The sequence below is a fragment of the Tursiops truncatus genome, chromosome 7 (genome assembly GCF_011762595.2).
Source record: "Tursiops truncatus isolate mTurTru1 chromosome 7, mTurTru1.mat.Y, whole genome shotgun sequence".
NCBI lineage: Eukaryota > Metazoa > Chordata > Mammalia > Artiodactyla > Delphinidae > Tursiops > Tursiops truncatus.
This window is the reverse complement of record NC_047040.1, coordinates 5,456,049-5,478,703: the sequence shown is the minus strand read 5'-3', so window position 1 is coordinate 5,478,703 and position 22,655 is coordinate 5,456,049. Positions and strand designations below refer to the sequence as shown.

Here is a 22,655-nt window from a genome sequence, read left to right as displayed (position 1 = left end):
CCCTGGAACTCGCGGTGTGGACAGATCCTGTTTTGTCCTCCTCTTTGACTAATGAATGGGCCGGCCAGGCGCTCAAGCAGATCTCACAAGCCTCATTGTGCCCCAGGAAGAGGGAGTGCAAACAGCAGGATAGGGAACACTGCCGGGGCTGTGTGCAGCGACAGAACAGATGAGACGGGCATAAAGTGGGCATAGAATCCGGGGAGTGAGCCCTGCTCTGCTCCCTCGGGCCAGGAAAAGTGACACGGCCTCTGCAAGAAAGAGGATTCCCACTTGCCATCAGTTTACTCTTTAACCGTGTTTCACTTGCTCAAGGGAAATTCCTTTCTTCTTCCCCTGCTCACAGGAAGAAGCACGTTGCAGAGCTGATGCCGTAGCGCAGCATGGTTGCCTGAGACAGAAGCTTCAGCAATTGCTGGAATAACTGGAGGGGAAATATGAAACCTTAGCCGTTCACCCGGCAAGAGAGTTTCAAGATGGCAGCTCAGCGCATCCGAGCTGCCAACTCCAGCGGCCTCCCGCGGTGCAAGTCCGAGGGGACCTTGATTGACCTGAATGAAGGGTTTTCAGAAACAAGCTTTAATGATGTCAAAGGTGAGCTCCTGGGGATAGCACTGGCTGGGGTTTGCAAGAGCTCTAAGACCCAAGGACTCCTCTACTTACAGGCTGCCAAGTTCACGTTCAGAGAATTAAATCTTAGCTCTCTAAACTTCATCACGTTATGAATTCAGCCCTGGAACAATACCCACTTGTTTTGTTTTGATGGGTTGGGAGGTTGTTTTGAATTTTCCTCTTTGTAATGAAACTTCTTGTTAATGCAGACTTTGTTTCTCTTTCCATGAGTTTTGGTGACATTAAGGTAAGAGCTTGGTGGCGTACAAAAGTAGGGGGAAGGAGAGCGTACTAAGTCGATGAGGTCCTGAGAGCCACTGCAGAATAAAAGGGGGTCCGGGGACAGGGGTCAGCACGCTTTCTCTGCAGAAGGTCAGAGAGTGAATACTTGAATCTGTGTAGGCCCTACGGCCTCTGTCACAGCTATTTAACTCCGAGATTGTAACGAGAAAGCAGTCACGGGCATGGCTGTGTTCCTGCAGAACTTTACAGAAACGGCCAGCTGAATTTGGCCCAGGGGCCACAGTTTGCCAAGCCCTGGTTTAGAGGTGGCCCCGGGGTTTCCCTAACAGCCGCGTAAAACTGGGCTGGTGATAAAGCCTATCTTTTGGACACCGAGGTGGATGCCAGCGGGTCATTTTCCTTCTAGAGTCCATCCTGCCCTCACTGGCCACGGTCAGTGTCTCCCCTGAGCTTCCTGGCATCTTGTACTTCATCGCCCTCATCACCATCACCACCGTCAGTTGACTTTCCCACCGCGTTCACCGAATTCTGTTGAAATGATCCATTGCGCTGCCCACAGACAGCTCAACGGCAAGAGCTTTCGCTTTACCTTTGTATCGTTAGCCCCTGGCACAAAATCGGTGCTAAATAAATATTTCCGGAGCTAATCTGCTGCCTCCCAGATAAAATCATGATGCACGACCCCAATGTACTACATTCATACCGTGCCTGTTTCTGCCTTTCTTCTTCTCTCTTCCCGTTATCCTCAACTTCCCCTTCTTTCCTGTCTGTCCTTTAGGCTTGTGGCCCTGAGCATCGCTTAAAATGTTCTTTTAAACAAAAGCCTAGCAAGGGAATCATGAGGTTTTATTAATAAGAGCAGCGGACCTGCTGGGTGTTGCTGTGAATAATCGCGCCGTTTGTTTTTCGTAGTCTGGTGATGGGCATTGTTTTCTTACTTGTAACCCAGCTAGTCATGGTTGAAGTGGGAAACTGGGAGCTCAAGTCATGCCGTTTGGGCTGGGATTTTGAAACGAGGGGCAGAGAGCTGAATTTTAAAAGATGATGATGTTGATCTAGGAGGAGCTGTTATTCCTCAAAGAACACTGCAGCTGGGGGAGGAAGGCTGAGGAGGGGCTGGTTAGCTTGCGGGGGGGTCGGGGGGGGGAGACCCCCTGACTCCACTGCCGAGGGGCAGGCTGTGGCCCAGGCAGCATTTCGGCCCAGCTGCTCCCCACACGTGCCGACGGTAAAAACGGCTTCAAGGCGGGAATCTATTCCAACCAGAATATCTGCTGCAGAATCTTCTGCCCTAATGAGTGTTTTTCCTGCATAAGACCCGAGGCAGAGGGTAGGAAATGTATTATTCAGCGAACTGAACCTCCTGACACCCAGGCATATTTTTCTTGTATTAAAATCAAGGTACCTGGGAATCTGGCAACACTCTCAGAATTCATTAAGATGGAATTCGATACGGATTTTCCTGCATTTGATTGGCCGGAAGCCCCAGCCTTGTGTACACCCCAGGTGTCTGTGTGGCCCTTGTCTGACAGAGGGCTGGTCTTGGAAGGGAGCTCACGCCGCGGTCCACTCCCACGGGGGGCACAACAGGAAGGGGCGCCGTCTCCCATCAGACAAGCCTCATCCTTGAGTGACATATCTATTACTGCTCCTCTCCTAAGGAGAGTGCTTGCAATTTTGAGTAAAACCAGTTTTATTCTCCGGTCTGGTAAGAAGACTAAAGTGATCATTGGCACTGATACGTTTTCTCAGGTTATGTACACAGCCTGCCTAATAGCTTTGGTTTTTAATTTAAAAAATATTACTGTAAGGGAACTATTCTGGAGGAACACAATAGGGATATAACTTTTGAGGAATTCTAACAAGATTTTAGTAGCTGGCCAGCTTTCTTTGACTTTCATTTGGTTTTAATTTTGACGTGACATTTTCATGAGATGTGTCCAGGAAACTGGAGCCTGTGACTGGAAAACAAAGTGGGGGCGGAAATCTTATATTATCCCCTGACCCCAGCTGACCCATCTGCCTTCTGCCACCTCCCCTCGAAGCCATTATCTCTGACTTGGCTCTTTTTAGTCACTGCCCCCCTTCAGGGTCAAGTGTGATTTTATAGCAGAAGGGCACAGCCCAGGGGGATTCTAACTTAGCCTTTGGACAACACCTTGTCCCAGGAACACGGATATGGCGTCTCTGTTGTAAGCGCACAGGATGAGCATTCATTCCACGGGTGTTTATTGGGCACCTGGTACGTGACACAGGCCCTGTTCCAAGGACACCACTGCGAGCAAAACATACCCGAACAGAGCTTACCCCCTAGTGGGGCAATGGCGCCCTCCCCGGCAAAACCAACGCAGATGTGTATGGTACATTTTATATTGGTTCATGACCAATGCTGTGGAGAAAAATTAAATTAGGAGGGGGCCGGAGATGTCTCTTTAAACATAACATTGTGTGAGTCTTTACCTTGTACTAAGCATCGCTGTGCTAATCACGTCATCACCATCGTCTTGCTTAATCCTTGCCAGAGCCCGTCGAGGGAAGGTGGTTGGTTCATCCACCGTGAAGAATGTCAGGCTCCAGAGATCACACCGCTGCTAAGGGTGTGGATTCAAATCCCAGGTCTGGTGATCCCAGTACCAGCTTCTCCCCTACACCCCAGACAGGGTGGTAGGTGACAACCTTCGAGGCCCAGGTTCACACCCTGCTAAGAAGCATATCTCTGTAATTTAGTTCGTGTAAATAAATAGAAGCTTCCTACTCTATTGCCTGAGACTTTGCTGAGGACGTGCAATTTAATCTTCATTATTTCCTTTTATTGAATTTTAAAGATCTTTTTTTAATGTGGACCTTTTTTATTTTTTTAAGTGTTTCTTGAATTTGTTACAATATTGCTTCTGTTTTATGTTTTGGGTTTTGTGTGTGTATGTGTGGGATCTTAGCCCCCCCACCAGGGATCAAACGCACCACCCCTGCATTAGAAGGTGAAGTCTTAACCACTGGACCACCAGGGAAGTCCCCTCACTGTTTCCTTTTAAAGGAAAAGGAAACTGGCAAATGATTTTGGGGGGGGGAGGAGGACCAATTGGGTAGAATAGGATGTCTGTTGACTTAATCATATATTAGACAAGATGTAGGTGTAGTTCCACTAAAAATGTAGTCCTTTCTTTGCTTGTTTACATAAGCAATTGAAAAAAGTTTACTTTCATTTGTTTGTTACAGGAAGGCAGCAAACACCGTAAAACAAGGGACAGTTGGGATGGGGCGGTTGGAGAGAAATATATGGGCTTATTTCCATCAGAAAGAAGTTTCTTCATCCTCTGAGTATATGTACTTTGTTATGTATGGGAGGGAGAGAAAACACTTAGGCTTCTAATTATCTGTTATTTTTCAAAACACACCCTACTTGTTTAGATGACTTTTTTTTTTTTTTTTTTTTGCTGTTCCAATTGCTGTCTACCTTGGTAACACGCAGTTGAACGCCAAGACCCATAAATTAGCTTGAGTCGCTGTTTAAAGTGTTGGCATTTTTCAGATTGCTTAAAGAGTTGTTCAAAAAGAATGTGAATTACAACCAGACCTAAACCTTTGATTTTCAAGGGGTAACAGAGAGACCATTTCCATGTTGTTCTGAATGATCGTTTAAAAGAGGTTGAAAGAGGGCTTCCCTGGTGGCGCAGCGGTTGAGAGTCCGCCTGCCGATGCAGGGGACACGGGTTCGTGCCCCCGTCCGGGAAGATCCCACGTGCCGCGGAGCGGCTGGGCCCGTGAGCCATGGCCGCTGAGCCTGCGCGTCCGGAGCCTGTGCTCCGCAACGGGAGAGGCCACAACAGTGAGGAGCCCTCGTACCACAAAAAAAAAAAAAAAAAAAAAAAAAGAGGTTGAAAGAGACCAACCTCAAAAATCTTATTTCATATAAACAGTTTGATGAAGAATGGGTTCAACTTGGAAACTAGGAAACGGGCCTGATAGTCAAGGGAACCTTCCCCTTGGTTTATGTATTTTATGCTGAAGGCAGGACATGGAATCAGCTCTTAGACATCGAGAGATTCTGTTGCAGGTCTTTTCCAGTCCCTGGTTACATGCAGTGGGTCACTTAACGCAGCATCACTGTGTTTTCTAAGTAAATCACATTCAGCTTCTCTTTCGACCTAGCAGCAGTCCCGGTAAGTTAGTAACAGTAAAGAAAATTTGGGTCAAAATGAGATGGTTAAAACCTGGGACATATTGATAATCCCATTATGCTGATTCACGTTTCTGTGGATGGTGGAGAGACTCTCTGTGGCCTTTCCACCTGACTCAGACCGTGCGTTGGGATGTGATAGAATCTGGGGAGACAACGCTCGATTTAGGCTGTCTGTCAGGTGAATCGCCCACCAGATTTTACTTTGGTTTGTTTCTGTCGTTTACTTGCCGGACACGTTGTCTCCCTGTCGGGGGTGATGGTTTTCCAGACCTCTCTTCTCCCTGGTTTTGACGATGCTCTGCCTCGCCCTGAGGGCCCACCCTCACCTCCTGTTCTTTGTGTTTCACGCAGTGCCTTCTCCCAGTGCCTTGCTAGTAGACAATCCCACGCCCTTTGGAAATGCAAAGGAAGTGATCGCCATCAAGGACTACTGCCCAACCAACTTCACCACCCTCAAGTTCTCCAAGGGCGACCACCTCTACGTCCTGGATACGTCAGGCGGGGAGTGGTGGTACGCACACAACACCACGGAGATGGGCTACATCCCTTCCTCTTACGTGCAGCCCTTAAACTACCGGAACTCCACCTTAAGTGACAGTGGGATGATCGACAATCTTCCAGACAGCCCGGACGAAGTAGCCAAGGAGTTAGATTTGCTCGGAGGATGGACAGATGACAGGAGGGAGTCGAGCAAAACCTACAGTAATAATCCTTTCTGGAACGGTGTCCAGACAAACCCGTTTCTCAATGGGAATGTGCCAGCGCTGCCCAGCGTGGACCTACCGACTCCCCAAAGCACCGTGGACTTGCTCCTCTTTGATATGGGCACATCTTCGTTCACTGAGTCCAGCTCAGCGACGACCAACATCTTCGACGAGCTGCCGGCCACCAGCCGCCTTCACGCGGAGCCGACGGTCAGGCGGGACAACCCTTTCTTCCGGAGCAAGCGTTCCTACAGCCTCTCGGAACTCTCCGTCCTCCAAGCCAAGTCCGACACTCCCGCATCCTCGGGGTTTTTCACGGGCTTGAAATCGCCGGCCCCCGAGCAGTTCCAGAGCCGGGAGGACTTCCGGGCTGCCTGGCTGAGCCACCGGAAGCTGGCCCGGTCTTGCCACGACCTGGACTTGCTGGGCCAAAGTCCCGGCTGGGGCCAGACCCAAGCGGTGGAGACGAACATCGTGTGCAAGCTGGAGAGCTCGGGGGGCGCCGTGCAGCTTCCCGACACCAGCATCAGCATCCACGTGCCCGAAGGCCACGTGGCTCCAGGGGAGACGCAGCAGATCTCCATGAAGGCTCTGCTGGACCCCCCGCTGGAGCTCAACAGCGACAGGTGCAGTTGCATCAGCCCGGTGCTGGAGGTGAAGCTGAGCACCCTGGAGGTGAAAACCCACATCCTCTTGGAGATGAAGGTTTCAGCTGAGGTGAAAAGTGACATTTTCAGCAAAAGCACAGTGGGCCTCCAGTGCCTGAGGAGCGACTCAAAGGAGGGGCCCTATGTCCCCATCCCACACACCTACAGCTATGGGGACACGGTCCAGGCCCAGCTGGACGACCTGGAGCCCTGTATGTACCTGGCCATCGTTGCCCACGGCCCGAACATCCTCTACCCTTCCACGGTCTGGGACTTCATCAATAAGAAAGTCACCGTGGGTCTCTATGGCCCCAAACACATCCACCCATCCTTCAAGACGGTGGTGACCATTTTCGGGCATGATTGTGCCCCCAAGACCCTACTGGTCAGCGAGGTCACCCGCCAGGCCCCGAGCCCGGCCCCAGTGGCACTGCAGCTCTGGGGCAAGCATCAGTTCGTCTTGTCCAGGCCCCAGGATCTCCGAGTCTGCATGTTTTCCAACATGACCAACTACGAGGTCAAAGCCAGCGAGCAGGCCAAGGCCGTGAGAGGCTTCCAGGTGAAGCTGGGCAAGGTAAGCCGCCTCATCTTCTCCATCAGCTGCCACAACGCCAGCGAGCTCTCCGACTTCACCTTGCGGGTCCAGGTGAAAGACGACCAGGAGGCCATCCTGACCCAGTTTTGCGTCCAGACCCCACAGCCACCCCCGAAAAGTGTCGTCAAGCCATCCGGGCAGAGACGGTTCCTCAAGAAGAACGAGGTCGGGAAGATCATCCTGTCCCCGTTTGCTGCCACCACCAAGTACCCGACTTTTCAGGACCGCCCTGTGTCCAGCCTCAAGTTCGGCAAGTTACTCAAGACGGTGGTGCGGCAGAGCAAGAACCACTACCTGCTGGAGTACAAGAAGGGGGACGCCATCGCCCTGCTCAGCGAGGAGAAGATCCGGCTGAAGGGGCAGCTGTGGACCAAGGAGTGGTACATCGGCTACCACCAGGGCAGGGTCGGCCTCGTGCACGCCAAGAACGTGCTGGTGGTGGGCAAGGCGCGGCCCAGCCTCCTCTCCGGGCCCGAGCTGAGCACGTCGCTGCTGCTGGAACAGATCCTGCGCCCGTGCAAGTTCCTCACCTACATCTACGCCTCCGTCCGCACGCTGCTCATGGAGAACATCAGCAGCTGGCGCTCCTTCGCCGACGCCCTGGGCTACGGGAACCTGCCGCTCACCTTCTTCTGCCGGGCCGAGCTGGACAGCGAGCCCGAGCGGGTGGCGTCCGTCCTGGAGAAGCTGAAGGAGGACTGCAACAGCACGGAGAACAAAGACCGGAAATCCTTCCAGAAGGAGCTCATGATGGTAAGTGCCCGGTGGGGCTTGGGTTCCTAGAGGATGGGGCTCGGTCCAGCCTCAGCCTTGCCCTTGCGCGTGTGCGAACGGGTGTGGTGTCGGGAGTCAGTGGGCCGGGGTCTGGGCCCCCGTTCTGCTCCCTGAAACTCACACACGCCTGGGGATAGGCATTGACGTGGGACCGGTAGGGGCCCCCAAACAGCTCGGAGCCACTGCGGCGAGGGTCGTCCAGGTCTCCTCCTGCTGGATTTGTGAGCTCCTCTGGAGGTCCGGCATGCATCTCTGCCTGCCCGGTCGGGGACGCAAGGGGGGACCCTGTGCGCCACCTGCCCCTGTTTAGATCTCTTGGGACAAGATCCATCCTTTCATCAGATTCCCAGCGGGACCTGTGACTCGCCCCAAAGTCTGACTTTATCTTGTTGTGAGATTTTCTCTCCAGGCCTTACTTGAAGTTTCTCCCCTCTCTCTGTGTCATTTCCTCTTCCTCCTTCTTGCGTGTGTTGGAGTTGGGGTGAGGACGGCCGCTGTTTTGCCAGCACAACTGGGAACTTGGACCCTAAGAAGTAAAGAGGGGGGAGTCCCACTGCTGGGCACAGCCGGCCCGCAAGCCAAATGGGAAGCTTTCTGGACCCGATCACGGCCTCCAACAGGCTTGGGCTCTGCGCCAGTCATGACGCCCTCAGGTAGTCCACTCTTAACTGTTCACCACAGTTCGGCTGTGGTGGCCTTGGAGGAGTTATACCTGGGAGAAGCCTAATGTGCTCTGGGCATCCCTAGTCAGATCTGTGCCGGACATTCTCTGTCGACTTCTTTCTGTGATAGAAGCCGACTCGGGTCTCTCCCTGGTCCTCGTGATGTGGACACGCCCCTAGTTTTTGTTCCCACGGGAAACCCCCAGGCCTCGGTCACAGGCTCTTCTCTCATGTTCCTCCGACCCCACACAGTCCTTTTCGCCTCCTTATCTCTGTGAGGTGTGACTCCCAGCGCCCCTGAACTTCTGCCGCTTCAACTCCCCTCCTTCCCCCCAGCACTTGCCATCCTGAGTGAATGCCTGTTGGAACGGATGGGCCAGGCGTGTCTGCGTGAGTGAGGATGCACGCGTGGACAGAGGCGTACAGCCGAGGGTCATCACTGCATGCACGTCCTGGGCTGCCCCGTGGGGCTGGGGGGACAGAAGGGAATACGGTCCACGGTGGCATGGCCCCTGCCGCAGGGAGTATGCATTGCAGTCCGGCAAGGGATCGGGACATGAAGAAAGACCCCTTGTCGGTGGCCCCAAGATACTAGAAAGTGCCGGATGCGTGGAGCAAGGCGAGAACCTGACGTTGCCCGGACGAGGGAGACGGGAACTGGAGGTGGCATCCAGGGGGTCGTTGGGGGCATCCATCGCTGACGGGTCGCCGATGACAGCTTCAGTTGGGGGAGGTGGGGAGGAAGCCGGCTGTCATGGCAATGGGGAGGGGTGAGGCGGGGGTGGGGATGGGCAGCAGAGGAAGCTACCCCTGCGCTGGATGGGGCTCCCGCACAGCTGGGCCCCAGGACCCTCCCCCTCAGGGGCTCGCCTCGCCGGCCCACCTGTGAGATCGATTCCCAGAGCTTGCTTGCAGCCCGAGCTGCCCGGTGCCCTCGCGATGGACCTCGCACAGCGGGCCGGGGTGAGCGTCCAGCCGGGATCCTCCGTGGACCGTGGAATGATGTGCATTCATGGAACATAAAGGGTATCGACCGTTCCTTCGTCACAGCTAGAAGATGCTCACCTGCAACCGGCAGAGGTGCAGGATGCATCAACCTGGGCGGCACAGAGGCGGCTCTCACTTCCATTTCCTGCTCATTTCTTTCCATCTTGTTTTATTCAACTTGGAGAACTTTCCCTGAGAGCAGGTTTTTCAGGTGGCTTCCTTGGGTTACTGTGTGTGAGGACGGGGGTCTGTGTGCGTCCAAGACCATCTCCCTGCCCCCCTCCCCCCACCCCCACCCCCCGCCAGGCCCACAGCCACCAGGACTCCCAGAGAGGAGGAAATGAACCTTGACCTTGGCAGGAACGTGGCCCTGAGACAGGTTAGATTTGCGGTACAGAAGTGAAACCGGTTTTGCAGCATTCCCCCCCCACCCCCCACCCCACCACCCCCTCTCCTATCTCTTCATCTTGTGGGCTGGCAGATTTGAATGGTTGGCCAGACTTCTAGAAACCACAGGCTGATTTATCCCAGCGTGTCTCAGGAGTCACTGGAAACCAGGTGTTTTTTTTCCAGGGACGTAACAAACCACTGAGCACTCGGGCTTCCTGGGGCCTCAGCCACTGATCTAACCTGCCCCCGCTCCGGCCGTGTCGCAGCCAGACCACCTCTTCCCCACCGCTCTCGTTCTGAAGGTAGTTTTCTGTTTAGTATGGCTCCTTGGTTTGGAAGCAGTGATTGAACGAATTAGAAGTGGTGAAGGTTTTGGATGGTAAATTTGCAGGGAGATGGGAAGGAAGAAAGAATCAAGAACTGAGTTGTCCCTCCCTCCACTGCTCTCAGCACAAGGTCCAGCCCCTTCCTCCGCCCCACAGGCCCTGTCAGACCCAGCCCCGCCTATCACAGCCCGGGGGCCCCTGCCTGCCCCTGCACACCGGCCACTCTGGCCTTTTCTCTGTATCTTGGACACACCCAGCTGCCCTGCCCCAGGCCTTTGCACGTGCTGTTCCCTCTGCCTGGAATTATCTTCCCCCAGTTTCACGTCGTGGCTTTTTATCGTCCTTCAGATTCCAGCTCAAATGTCCTCTTGTCAGACCTTTCCTGCAACCCTGGATAAAGCAACCTTGTGTCTCTGGGTCACTGACCGTCTGTGTTACTGTAGCATTGTCTTCACGGTGCTTTCTCGAATCCGAAATGGTCTTGTTTACTTGTATTCATGGTTCTTGTCATTACCCTAACTGGATATGAACTCCACGAGGGAAGGGATGCTGGCCCATAGGAAACAACCAGATGGTTGATGAGTGAATGAATGAGTGAATGAATGAACGGATGCAGGCTAAGAATCTGATCTGGACGCAGTCTCGTGAGGTCAGACACGTTTCTGTTCTCTGGTTCCGTCCCCTCTCTCTGTTGTTCTAGTGCATGTTTTCAATCTCAGAGCTGGTCCAGAGGCATCTTATGTACCCGTATGACCTCCTGCTGTGCCTCTGCTGCGTTGCTCACGCGCATGGTGCGACCACCGTGGAAAATGCCCCTCTGTCCCCGGTCCGCCCAGCTCTCCAGTAGAAGCCATGCATGTCTGTGACAGAGGATGGCCACCCAACACCGATGATGCCCCCCCGACTATAATGAAAATGGGGGGAGGCATGATGCTGGGCTGACCCCAAAGAGAGTGACCAGGGTGGACAGAGCTCCCAGAGTCCCCAGGCATTAGAGGTCATTGATCCCTGGGGATCTCTTAGCTGGGGGGACTTGTGGGTTGGAATGGGCACAGCGAGAACGGGTGGCGGGTATACGGCTGCAGCTTCTGACGGAGCTCGGAAGAGCCGTCGCCGCCAGCCAGGCAGGTGTCTGCGCCCCAAACTCATTCAGCACTTCTTGGGTGCCTACTGCGTGCTCAGTGCGGGTGCTGGGTACTGGGCCTTCCCCTGAGGGAGATGCCGAGTGAACAACCACAGGAGTGCAAGACAGACTCGTAATGGGCCCCGAAGAAAAGATCCCCTTGGCATGGGTGGACCAGGGAAAGGCAAACATCCCCCCTGACTGAGGGAGGGATGTGCAGAATCCCATCCAACAGGGAGGGGCTGTCGGGTTGAAAGTACAGTATGGGCAAGGGCCAAGGGTGCAGAGGAACGGGATGGGGTAGAACCAGAGGCTGGGAGAGGCCGGAGGCTGGGTTGAATCAAGATGATGATACATGGGGGGATGGGAGGGAGGCACGCAGCCACCTGGGCTGGATAATGCTTGTGCTTTATTCTGTGGGCATTGGGGAGGGGGGTGTTAAGTGTTTAGGGGACGTGAAGGGGAGCCAGGTGGATCCAGGTGTGTCCCTGCGCCTTGGGGATCCAGGTGTGTCCCTGCGCCTTGGGGATCCAGGTGTGTCCCTGCCCCTTGGGGATCCAGGTACGTCCTGCTCCTTGGGGATCCAGGTGTGTCCCTGCTCCTTGGGGATCCAGGTGTGTCCCTGCCCCTTGGGGATCCGGGTGTGTCCTGCTCCTTGGAGATCCAGGTGTGTCCCTGCTCCTTGGGGATCCAGGTGTGTCCCTGCTCCTTGGGGATCCGGGTGTGTCCTTCTCCTTGGGGATCCAGGTGTGTCCCTGCCCCTTGGGGATCCAGGTGTGTCCTGCTCCTTGGAGATCCAGGTGTGTCCCTGCTCCTTGGGGATCCAGGTGTGTCCCTGCTCCTTGGGGATCCGGGTGTGTCCTTCTCCTTGGGGATCCAGGTGTGTCCCTGCCCCTTGGGGATCCAGGTGTGTCCCTGCTCCTTGGGGATCCAGGTGTGTCCCTGCTCCTTGGGGATCCGGGTGTGTGCTGCTCCTTGGGGATCCAGGTGTGTCCCTGCTCCTTGGGGATCCAGGTGTGTCCCTGCTCCTTGGGGATCTACCCAGGTGTGTTGCTCCTTGCTGCCTTCTAGTCTCAGAGCCACTCAGGTGACAGCCAGTCTCCCCCTCCCCCCCACACACCCTCTGAGTGTCATTCTTTCAGAATACCGGGACACCTGGCAGTGGAGGATCTAATTTTCACACACACCCCTGGATTCTCCTCTTGTTAAGGCAATGAGTGGGCGGGTCATTTTTAGCAGAGGTCAGAGATGGAAAGTACAGGTCAAACGGAAGTGCTGCGAGGCAGGGAGCCCCTCACACGCTTGTGCCTGGATCCCTTGGCTTTTACCCACATCTGCCTTCAGACCTGGCCGACCTTAGCAAGAGGGCGCCCTGTGCCATAGCCCGGGGTGTTCTTGCATCCTGCCCTGGCGGGTGGGGATTGGATGGCCGACGGCCCTGGGTCTGGGTTGCGGCAGTTCCCAGGCCACGTGCACGCGTACTGACCGTCAGAACCCCTGGGGTCCTGGGGTCGGCCCCGCTGCCGTGGCTCACCCCGGGTTTTGCTTTTTTCCGGAATGAAGATCATCCTCATTGACTTTTCTGTTTGTGAAAACAGCAGATGCTGCTTTCTGCGGTGCTGTTTGCCTGTCCTGAGGGCCAGCAGCAGAAGTGCCCGGCCCGTCTCCCAGAGGCGGCCCGTGTTAGTGGTCTGCAGTGTAGACACTGCCGATATTCCTCAGTCCCCGGAGTTTGCCCTGCGCTGTCCATATTCTGCATCCTGTACACGCCCGGAGAGCATGTACAAGCGGCTCTGTGTCTGCGTGGAGCCTGCGCGCCCCGCAGCCGGGCAGGTGCTCTGGTCCTCGGTCTCCGGTAGGGCAGCGGTGCCTGGTCTCACCATTACCAGCTCTGCTCCAAGCCGGGTCCCGGCCCCGTGGCTCTGCACGCTTGTCCCTGTCCGTTCCGTGACAACATTCTGCGAGCTGTAGGAGCCCTCCCGAGACAGGAGGAGCCAGCGTTGGCGCGTGGCAGTGGGTGTCACTTCGGGGCGTGCAAGGCCTGAGAATGACAGGGGATGCCTTAACAGCCCTGCTGGTGTCAAGAGCTATCACTGCAGCGACCAGACTGAATAGCCCTGCTGGTGTGTGTATAACTCTCCTCCCCTCTCTGAGCCTTGGGTTTCGATGTCGGTTTTTGTTTTGTTTCATGAAGGCAAGAAACGACAGAGTACGTTCCTCTGTTTTTAGGGCATTAATGTTGCTTCTCATACACTTTGTGGGTTTGGGGAAGGGTTTTCTGAGCGTGGTCGAAAGCCCAAGCAGAAGACGTTGCTATGTGTTTGTACCAGGACTTAATGACAACACTCAGCACTGAGGAGAGAGGAGGATTTGGCTCGTGCTGTAGAGCTGCGTGGATTTGGGTGATGGCCATCTCGTGTGTGTGTGTGTGTGTGCGTGTGTGTGTGTGGAGGGTGGCAGACAGAACCCTGAGGAACCCAGCTGTCCTTGAACTGGAAGTATTTTTGTTCAACAACACGCTTTCAGTGTAAGATTATTCCCAACTTTGGGGATTACGAGAGGCACAGTGTCTGTCCTCCTGGCCGGGAGGGAGGGAGGGAGGGAAGGAAGGAAAGAAGGAAGGAAGGAAGGAAGGAAGGAAGGATGGATGGATGCTCTGGGCTCTCAGAGAAGTTTCTCTGAAAAAGGGAAAGTTACTGTAGGATATAAGTCAAGGTGGGTGGTTGCTTTAGGGGTGAGGTGCGGGGTGAAATCAACACTGAGAACCTTGAAAACTAATGGAAATAAGGGGGGATTGAGATCGGGGAGAGCTAGGGCTGGAGAGGACAGTGTGGAGGGATTCTCTGAATCAGGAGCAAAATCTCTTTATCCTTCAGAAGAGGACACAGTTAACTACCTGCTGTGCACTTAGGGGGGTTCCTGGGGACTTCCTGCCAGGTGGTCCCACAGCCCAAGGCTGCTACTACAGGGAGGAGCAGGGTTGCCATGGTGACTGCCCTTCTGGTGTTTCAGCATCTCAGGAATGGGAGCACGACTGGGGTGAAGTGAACATACAGCAAAGTGATGTTTTGTTGTATTTTCCTAAGAATGTCTCTTCAAACAGGGATTGACACACTGGCCCGCGGGCCACCTGCTTTTGTAAATGAAATTCTACTGGAACGCAGCCCTGCCCACTCGTTCAAGTGTTGTCGTGCTGTTCTCACGCCCTACGGGCAGAGTCGAGGGGCTGAGGCAGAGACGCCATGCCCGCAAAGCCAAAAATAGGTCCTGTCTTGCCCTTGGAACAGACTTGGCCACCCTGACTTAAGTCATGGGTCACTCCAGCTCGCGAGAGTCCAGCTGGAACCAGCCTTGTGCTTTATTTCTGGTATCACCTGTGTATACCGGTGTGTGTGCAGAAATCAAAGAGGATGCTACAGGGAAAAGGTTCCAGCACCGTATCCCTGCCCCTGAGAAATTCTCTATTGCTGAGACTTGGTGGGCACCCAGAATGTGCCGTTCAGACCAAAAAAATGCATGAACTACCCCTTGGCGGTGGTGTGGGCAGCGCTCTGCCCCAGCTGTGACCGCTCGGGGCCAGAGAGAGGGTTTGAGTTTCTCAGGACCTTTGTGCCTGCACCCGGTGTCCTGGGAGAGAGCAGCTTTGATCGCCCCCGCCAGGGATACCCGAATCAGAAGCCGGTGACTCTGAAGTGTTCTGTTACCTAGAAAACAAGGCCACCTGCGGAGCCTGGTAACTGAGCACACAGACACTGCTGGGACACTGTGAGGAAGCCTGGGTGGGACCATTGTCACGGGAGGTTGGCCAGACGCCTTCTCAGGACACCAGGCGTGGCTGGAGGGCACCCTGCCTCTCCTGTGTGTCTGGGCTCAAACCACACCACGCCAAAAGAATTTAAAAAAATTTTTTTTTTTAATTTATTTAAGTAGAGTTGAGTTACATTGTTGTGTTAATTTCTGCTGTACAGCAAAGGGGCTCGGTTATGCATATATGTACATTGCTTTCATATCCTTTTCTGTTGTGGTTTATCACAGGATATTGAATGTAGTTCCCTGTGCTATAAGTAGGACCTTGTTGTTGTTTTTTATTCAGGCAAAAGAATTTCAATCCAGAATTCTACCAGTTTATCACACGTCTCCCCCATACCACACACACACCCCTGGATACTCTTCACATCTTCTGCAGCACAAATCTAGTAAACATTTAAGTTCTTTCAAACAATTTCACTTGAAGATACCAAAGTTCAGAGACCATTTTCTGAAGTCTGTAAATCGTTGAGATGACGCCTCGTGCTCGGTTCCTGATGTCACGCGGTGCCCACACAGTTGGAAAGGCCATTGGCCTGAGCACCGGGAGGTCTGGGCCTGCCTCCACTTCTGTGCCCTCGAGCTGTGGGACCCTGGACAAGCCACTCAGCCTCTTCGGGGTCTATAAAACAGACACCGTGCAACCCACATGGTGGGTAGCAGCTGGGGACAGGCTGCCTGGAGCCCCTCACCAGGTATGGGAGCCCCTCCCTTTCCCTCCGATTTTACCTGCAAATTGGGGTGAGCTTGGCTTCCCTTCATGGGGGTTCTGAGAGGTAGATGCGCCCTGCACCCGGCTCACTGGAAATACTCAATGAAGGTAGTTTATTTAAAATCAAAAACAAAAATCAGAAAAGGACCATGTGGTCCTCAAGCTCCCTTCTGCCTTCCCACCTTTATGGCCCCCTCGGACCCAGGACGGCCTCAGATTGATCCTATGTTTTAAAGGCAAAGATTGAGATGCTGGGGCATCAGCCTCTGCATTCAGGGACTCCCCCAAAAGTCACCATTTCTTCATTTGTTAAGTTCCCCCCAAATAAACATAAAACGCAGGTGAGAATACTCAGAAATAGCGGCGTTCTTTCAAGTAGCAGCCCCGCAGACTGATGCTGTGCAGACGCCAGGCCGCCTGCGTCCTCACGGGATGTTGGAGGGAGCGCGTGAGCCGTACGTTTGGCTCAGCTGGGGAGGGCCTTGCTGCTTGGTCAGTTGCTGTTTTTAACACTTTCTCTTCGGAGCCTTGAAGTGACGTCAGGTGCTTGGACAGAGCATAGAGGGACAGAAAGAAGGCCGGGCCCGGTGACTGGTAGCAGCATCTCTTTGGTTGCATCCTCGACGTCCGCTTCTGCAGGTGTCAGGCTGTAGCCCGAGGATGTGCTGGACGGCAGAGGCTCTGCAGATGAGGGTCTGGTTCTCACCGCGCCTTCTCCCCCTGCCTGGGGCTCCATCCTGGCCGCCCAAAGCTGCACACTCACTGTACCGGCTCTCACCGGACCCGCAGCCCAACACGCAGCAGCCGTCCGTGCAGCTCGTAGCTTGGGGTGATGCGTGCGGACAGGAGGGCTGCGGGTCTGTGCTGCTTATGTGGCTTTGTTTCCTTGAGCCAGAAATGCTAATGTGACACAGCCTCCAGCCTGGGGCCACTCAGAACCCGCAGGACGTCGAGCGCTGTGCTGGAAGCCCACCTGACTGACCAGCCCCTTTCCTGGATGGGGGATCGAGTCCAAGGTGGCCCTGTGCTGCTCGGGCCGTGCCGGGACTTGGGCAAGGCTCTGGCCGTTGCCTCCTTCCTGGCTGACGGGCGTTTGTTTCCCTCCTGAGCCCCTGTCCCTCCATAGTTAGTGATCCCCATCCTAGAGACACTAGAAGCCTCTCGCAGCTTTGCCGAGGGAACAGTCCCATCAATCCTGGAGACTTTCTTGATGGTCCTGTTAACTTCCCCCCCACGCGAGGCCTTCGTGTGTCTCGAGAACGTGAGAGGCCTGGGTCTGAGCCCTCACCTGCACCTCTCCTGCCCGTTGGGGCTCCCCACCTGCAGACGTCAGCTTGTCCTGCCCTGAGCCCCAGGCCATGGCGAGCTGGCTGTCTGGGCAAAGGGCATCACCTCTCCAGGTGCCCCAGTCGGGGAGGGAACAGATGAACAGCTGTCATCCCACTCACCCTGCCTGTCAGCGTCCCGGGGCTGCTGCGACCAAGTACCGCAAGCTGGGAGGCTCTGAGCCGCAGAGGTTTATCCTGTGACAGGTCTGGAGGTGTCGGCAGGGCTGGCTCCTCCTGGAGGCTCTGAGGGGGTCTGGCCCGTGCCCCTCTCCCAGCTCCTGGTGGCTCCCGTGACGTGGCTGCATCACCCCATGTCTCCCTCCATCTTTACGTGGACTACTTCTCTCTGTCTCTGCATGTCTGTTTCTCTCTTTATGAGGACACCAGTCATTGGACGAGGGACCCACCCTAGTCCAATGGGGCCTCATGTTAGCTAATTACATCTGCAAAGATCCCTACTTTGACATTCGGTCACGTTGGGAGGTTCCAGGAGGACGAGAATTTGTGGGCGGGGGACCCAGTACCTCCCACAGATGGTGGTTTTTCCTGCACCTGGGAGTCCCGGCAGTGCTGGCGCTCAGGCCTTGCAGTGTTGAGGGTGCTGGCTCGTGGTCTCTGCGGTGCAGGCTTCCCGTGAAACCAGAGCCTGCCCTGTGTCTTGCCTCATGCCTGCTCCTTCCTCCTTAGGCCTTACTGAAGATGGACTGCCAGGGCCTGGTGGTCAGACTCATCCAGGACTTCGTGCTTCTGACCACGGCGGTCGAGGTGGCCCAGCGCTGGAGGGAGCTGGCCGAGAAGCTCGCCAAGGTGTCCAAGCAGCAGATGGACGCATACGAGTCTCCCCACCGGGACAGGAATGGGGTGGTGGACAGCGAGGTGAGTGGGGCTGCCCTTCCCTCCACCTGTAAAATGCAGTGAGGACCATGTCTACTGTACAGCGTTTTTACGAGGACAACATAGGTAAAACGTAAAGGCAGGTGCTGGGCACATAGCAGGCTCTCGCCGAGCGGGAGCAAGTCTCATCCTTCCCGGGATCCTTAGTTGTGAGCCCGGTCCCTGGCGGCGGCAAGGCCACTCTCCCGTCAAGTGGGGCATTGGAACAGCATCCTCGGAGCTGCCCATCCGTCCCTGGTCCTGATCTTAAATTACCTTCCGCCCGATGGTGCTTGACGGAGCCCTTCGTGATCAGTTCTGGTTGGGGCTCCACCCCACACGGTGTGAAATGCATACCTGGGATGCTGTCAGCTTCGGCCAAGGCTGGTTGGGTTCCTGCTCAGGGAGTCTTTGTTTTCTCACTTGTCTAGTGGTGGTCACTTTAAGTTTCTGGAAAGACGGTCAGGCTTGCAGGACCTCGGAAGCTGGAGTCCCAAGAATAAGGGCATCCTTGATGGATGTGAGGAGTTTCTAAATAAACGGAAAGTGCTGCGGGAGGTTGGAAGGAGAGAGAAACCTTTCTATCTGTGCGGTCACTGCTTGGTACTAAACACCTGCTCTCACACAAGGCGTGTGGTTCTTCCCTCTGAAATGTGCTGGCCCGGGACGGAGGCGGCTTCTTTGGGTTCATTTCACTCTTTAAAAAGTAGCATCAGGGGGCTTCCCTGGTGGCGCAGTGGTTGAGGGTCCGCCTGCCAATGCAGGGGACGCGGGTTCGTGCCCACGTCCGGCAGGATCCCACATGCCGCAGAGCAGCTGGGCCCGTGAGCCATGGCCGCTGAACCTGCACGTCCGGAGCCTGTGCTCCGCAGCGGGAGAGGCCACAGCAGTGAGAGGCCCGCGTATCGCAAAACAAAAATAAATAAAATAAAATAAATAAACTTTTAAAAAGTAGCATCAGTGGGGCTTCCCTGGTGGCGCAGTGGTTGAGAGTCCGCCTGCCAACGCAGGGGATGCGGGTTCGTGCCCCGGTCCGGGAGGATCCCACATGCCGCAGAGCGGCTGGGCCCGTGAGCCATGGCCGCTGAGCCTGCGCGTCCGGAGCCTGTGCTCCGCAACGGGAGAGGCCACAACAGTGAGAGGCCCACATACTGGAAAAAAAAAAGTTGTGTCAGTGATGAACAGAGACACTGGTACTAGGAGAGGTTCTAGGACCCAGTCTCTCAGTGTCCCCTAATCTTTTCTCTCTCTTTTGGTTTTGGACAACTCCACTACCCAGGCCATGTGGAAGCCTGCGTACGACTTTCTACTCACCTGGAGCCACCAGGTCGGGGACAGCTACCGGGATGTCATCCAGGAGCTGCACACTGGCCTGGATAAGATGAAAAACCCCATCACCAAGCGCTGGAAACACCTCACAGGGACCCTGATCATGGTCAACTCCCTGGACATCCTGCGAGCGGCCGCTTTCAGTCCCGTGGACCACGACGACCTCGTGATTTGAACGGGTCTGCGACCTTCTGACGCCCTCCCAGAGGGCTGCCCCGGGGTGCGTGCCCTCTGTCTGCCCCGGATGCCCAGGCGGGCACTTAGAACTGGGGAGGGAGGGAAGGTCAGCTCAGACAGACCCAGGGTCCCTCCTGGCTGGACCCACACCCAGGACCGAGCACACGCGATGTTCCACCCGCCTCCTCTGTCACGGGAGAGACCTGGAGGGAATTTCTACTGCAGGTTGTTGCCAATCAAATAGCTTTCTATTTGTTAAGTATAAATTTAAATAACTTTTTTTTAAAGTATGGGGGGGACGTACGAGAAAGGTGGTATCTAATTTTTTAATGGACCATAAAGGTAAAAAAAAAAAAAGAAAAAGAAAATACTTCATAGGGGCAGATACTGTTGAGGTTTTTATGTTCTATAAAGACCTTTTTAAATTATGTTACAGATGTATATATGTATTTAAGGGTCATGGGGGCATTTCTGATTGCCGGATTCTCTTTGCATTTCAACACTTAGCACGGAAAGACACTCGTTCAGACGTTGGACCTTTTTGCCTCTGTACTTGTAAAAAAGAAAAGAAATCAAATAGGAAACGTGGTGTTTCAGTCAATGAGTATGGTCCGTGCGCCTTCTCCCTGAGGCTGTCCTAGGCCTGCGATTCCCTGTGATTTTTATTACCTTCTGTACCGTGGCCTCGTGTTGCAGTAGAGGAACGGCCACAGCACAGGGGAAGCGTTTTTGAGCTTTAGCAGGAGGAGTGAAATCCAGCAGGAGCGATTGGGTGCGCTTGAGATGAGAAGGCGGCGGGCAGGTGGCATTCTCTACGGCCCCTGCCTGTGTGCCCTTAATCCAAAAAAAGAGCTACGCCACGTAGAGAGAGGCGGCCCCTGCAGCTCTGAGAGGTCCTGCTTCTCCCCGGGGACAGGGGAGTGCTCGCTGCAGAGCTCGAAGCCTCTCCTCTGGGCACGAAGAAAACGTCACCACAAGCACACCCTACGCTGACGTCCAGAGGTTCCTGCTGCCATTTGCCAAACTCTCTACTTCATTCCACCTAACACGTAACCCCTCTCCCCTCCTGGTGTGCCCGTCTCTCTTTGGAAATAAATAGCATAGAGGAATCTCTTTTTTTTAAACAATATGAAGATTATCTGTGCAGGATGAATGTCGTCTGAAAATGTTTCCCACATAAAATCTGGGACTTGGCGGACTGTTGCATTGATAACCTTGATGGTCGGAGATCAACTTGCGCTGAATTCTACAGTTGTGTTGTGCGTGCATCTCGGAAGGGAGTGAGGGACAGGGAGGAAGAAATACTGGCAGATCAATAGAGCTGATCCCCAGGAAGGGGCCAGGATATGCGCTGTGCTTACGTGAGTGATACTGGGCCATCTGGGGTTCTGGCATCTCATTCTCTAAATCTGCTTTCTGGAAACATGCTAATTACTTAGTATATATAATCAATGTAAATCCCTTACTGGGCTAAAACATTCTTATATATCTATTGATTCAAATACGGAAGGCCAGCTGACTAGAAAACAACAACAACAATAAAAAAACATTCTTATATATCTATTGATTCAAATACGGAAGGACAACTGACTAGAAAACAACAACAACAATAAAAAAAAACATTCTTATATATCTATTGATTCAAATACGGAAGGCCAGCTGACTAGAAAAGAACAACAACAATAAAAAAAAAACATTCTTATATATCTATTGATTCAAATACGGAAGGCCAACTGACTAGAAAAGAACAACAACAATAAAAAAAAAAACATTCTTATATATCTATTGATTCAAATACGGAAGGCCAACTGACTAGAAAACAACAACAAAAAAAAACACTACACGTTTTATGCTGCAAGAACCAAGATACACAATTCCCCCAAATCATCACACGAAATCACCTTACGTACTGGTTCTTCACTCTCCGCCTTCAGTCTTCCCAGAGAGCGTCTCTCACTCTTCCCCAAAGAAGAAACAAAACCAATCGCACCTTAAATACTGAGATTATTTTCCTCAGGGGCTTTAAATAGTTTCCTATGCAACATGTCTTGTAGCACAAATTCAATTCTACGAAAGTTGCAGTAAATTTTCTTTGGATATTTTAACATAAGTGTGTGTGTGTTTTTTCCGTACGCACCCAGACTTTTAATAAAACACAAAACCTAGCGTAAGTATCTGCATAGAACCATGGCTCCGTCCCAACCCAGTCTCCCCTAGGTGACAGTGTGACAGTTGGTTTAGTGGGTATCTGTTTTCTTGCTATTGATTTAATTGTTCTTGAAATATAGGGATCTCAGTCATCAACTAACTAATGGGAATCAGTGTTGCCTAGAGCACCCAAAGGGTTCAAGTGGGTGGCTTTCCTTTTTCTTGGTCCTGTGTACCTGGAATTGGCCAATCCCAAACCCACAATCCACAGCTGAGGGCCGGGCAGGGCCGGGCATCTTCATCAGGTTACAACAGGCCGGACTCCCACGGGCCCTGCGCTCACCAAGCCCAGGGAGAGAACAGGATGAGGGTAGGGGGGCAACTGATGGAGACCAGCCCCACCTGCAGGTGGCAGGGAGGAGTGGGGCTAAGGAGAGCCCCCTTGAGAAGTAACTTGAACCCAAGGCCAAAGGCTGAGTAGGCACCAGTGAGCCCAAGGCCAGGCAGACCTGGGGAACAGGGTGTCTGCAGCACCGAGAGAGAGTACAGGGACCACAAAAGGCTCACCTCCTCCCCACCACGGGCCTGGGGCGTGTTGTACAAGCAAGAACCTCGGGGTGCACCTGTACCCTCCGTGCTTCTCAGTTCCAGCCCCGCCAGCCGTATCCTGACACCCATTTTGCAGTTGACTGACTTGCACGGCCAGTGGCAGAAGTGGAGGTTTTAATCCAGAGCTGCTGTCTCAAAGTGCCACATACCGGGTGGCGTAAAATAACAAATGTATTTTCTTGAGGTTCCGATGGCCAGAAATCCAAGATCGAGGCATCGCTTGGCCGTCTGCCCTGTGTCTGCATCCAAACCTCTCTTTTCTTAAGGACCCCAGTCATGGACGAGGGCCCACCTGAATTGAGTGTGACCTCATCTTAACTTGATTACTTCTACAAAGACATTATTTCCAAATAAGGTCACATTCACAGGTTGGGGGGATGGGACCTCCAACAGATCTTGTAGGACAGAGTTCAACTCACAGCCCCGCCT

General features: G+C 53.8%; 1 protein-coding gene across 3 annotated transcripts in view; it reads left to right on the top strand.

The window, feature by feature from the left end:
• SH3BP4 (SH3 domain binding protein 4) overlaps positions 1-21,583 on the top strand; it is a 95,729-nt gene extending 74,146 nt beyond the window's left edge. For all 3 annotated transcript variants that reach the window (XM_033859487.2, XM_073807082.1, XM_033859488.2), the window contains 4 exons: positions 347-594; positions 5,387-7,734; positions 17,778-17,966; positions 19,243-21,583. In XM_033859487.2, the coding sequence (XP_033715378.1) occupies positions 477-594; positions 5,387-7,734; positions 17,778-17,966; positions 19,243-19,467 (2,880 nt within the window). In that variant the 5' untranslated portion in view covers positions 347-476 and the 3' untranslated portion in view covers positions 19,468-21,583. The remainder of the gene's footprint in view (positions 1-346; positions 595-5,386; positions 7,735-17,777; positions 17,967-19,242) is intronic.
• The last annotated feature ends 1,072 nt before the right edge of the window (positions 21,584-22,655 follow it).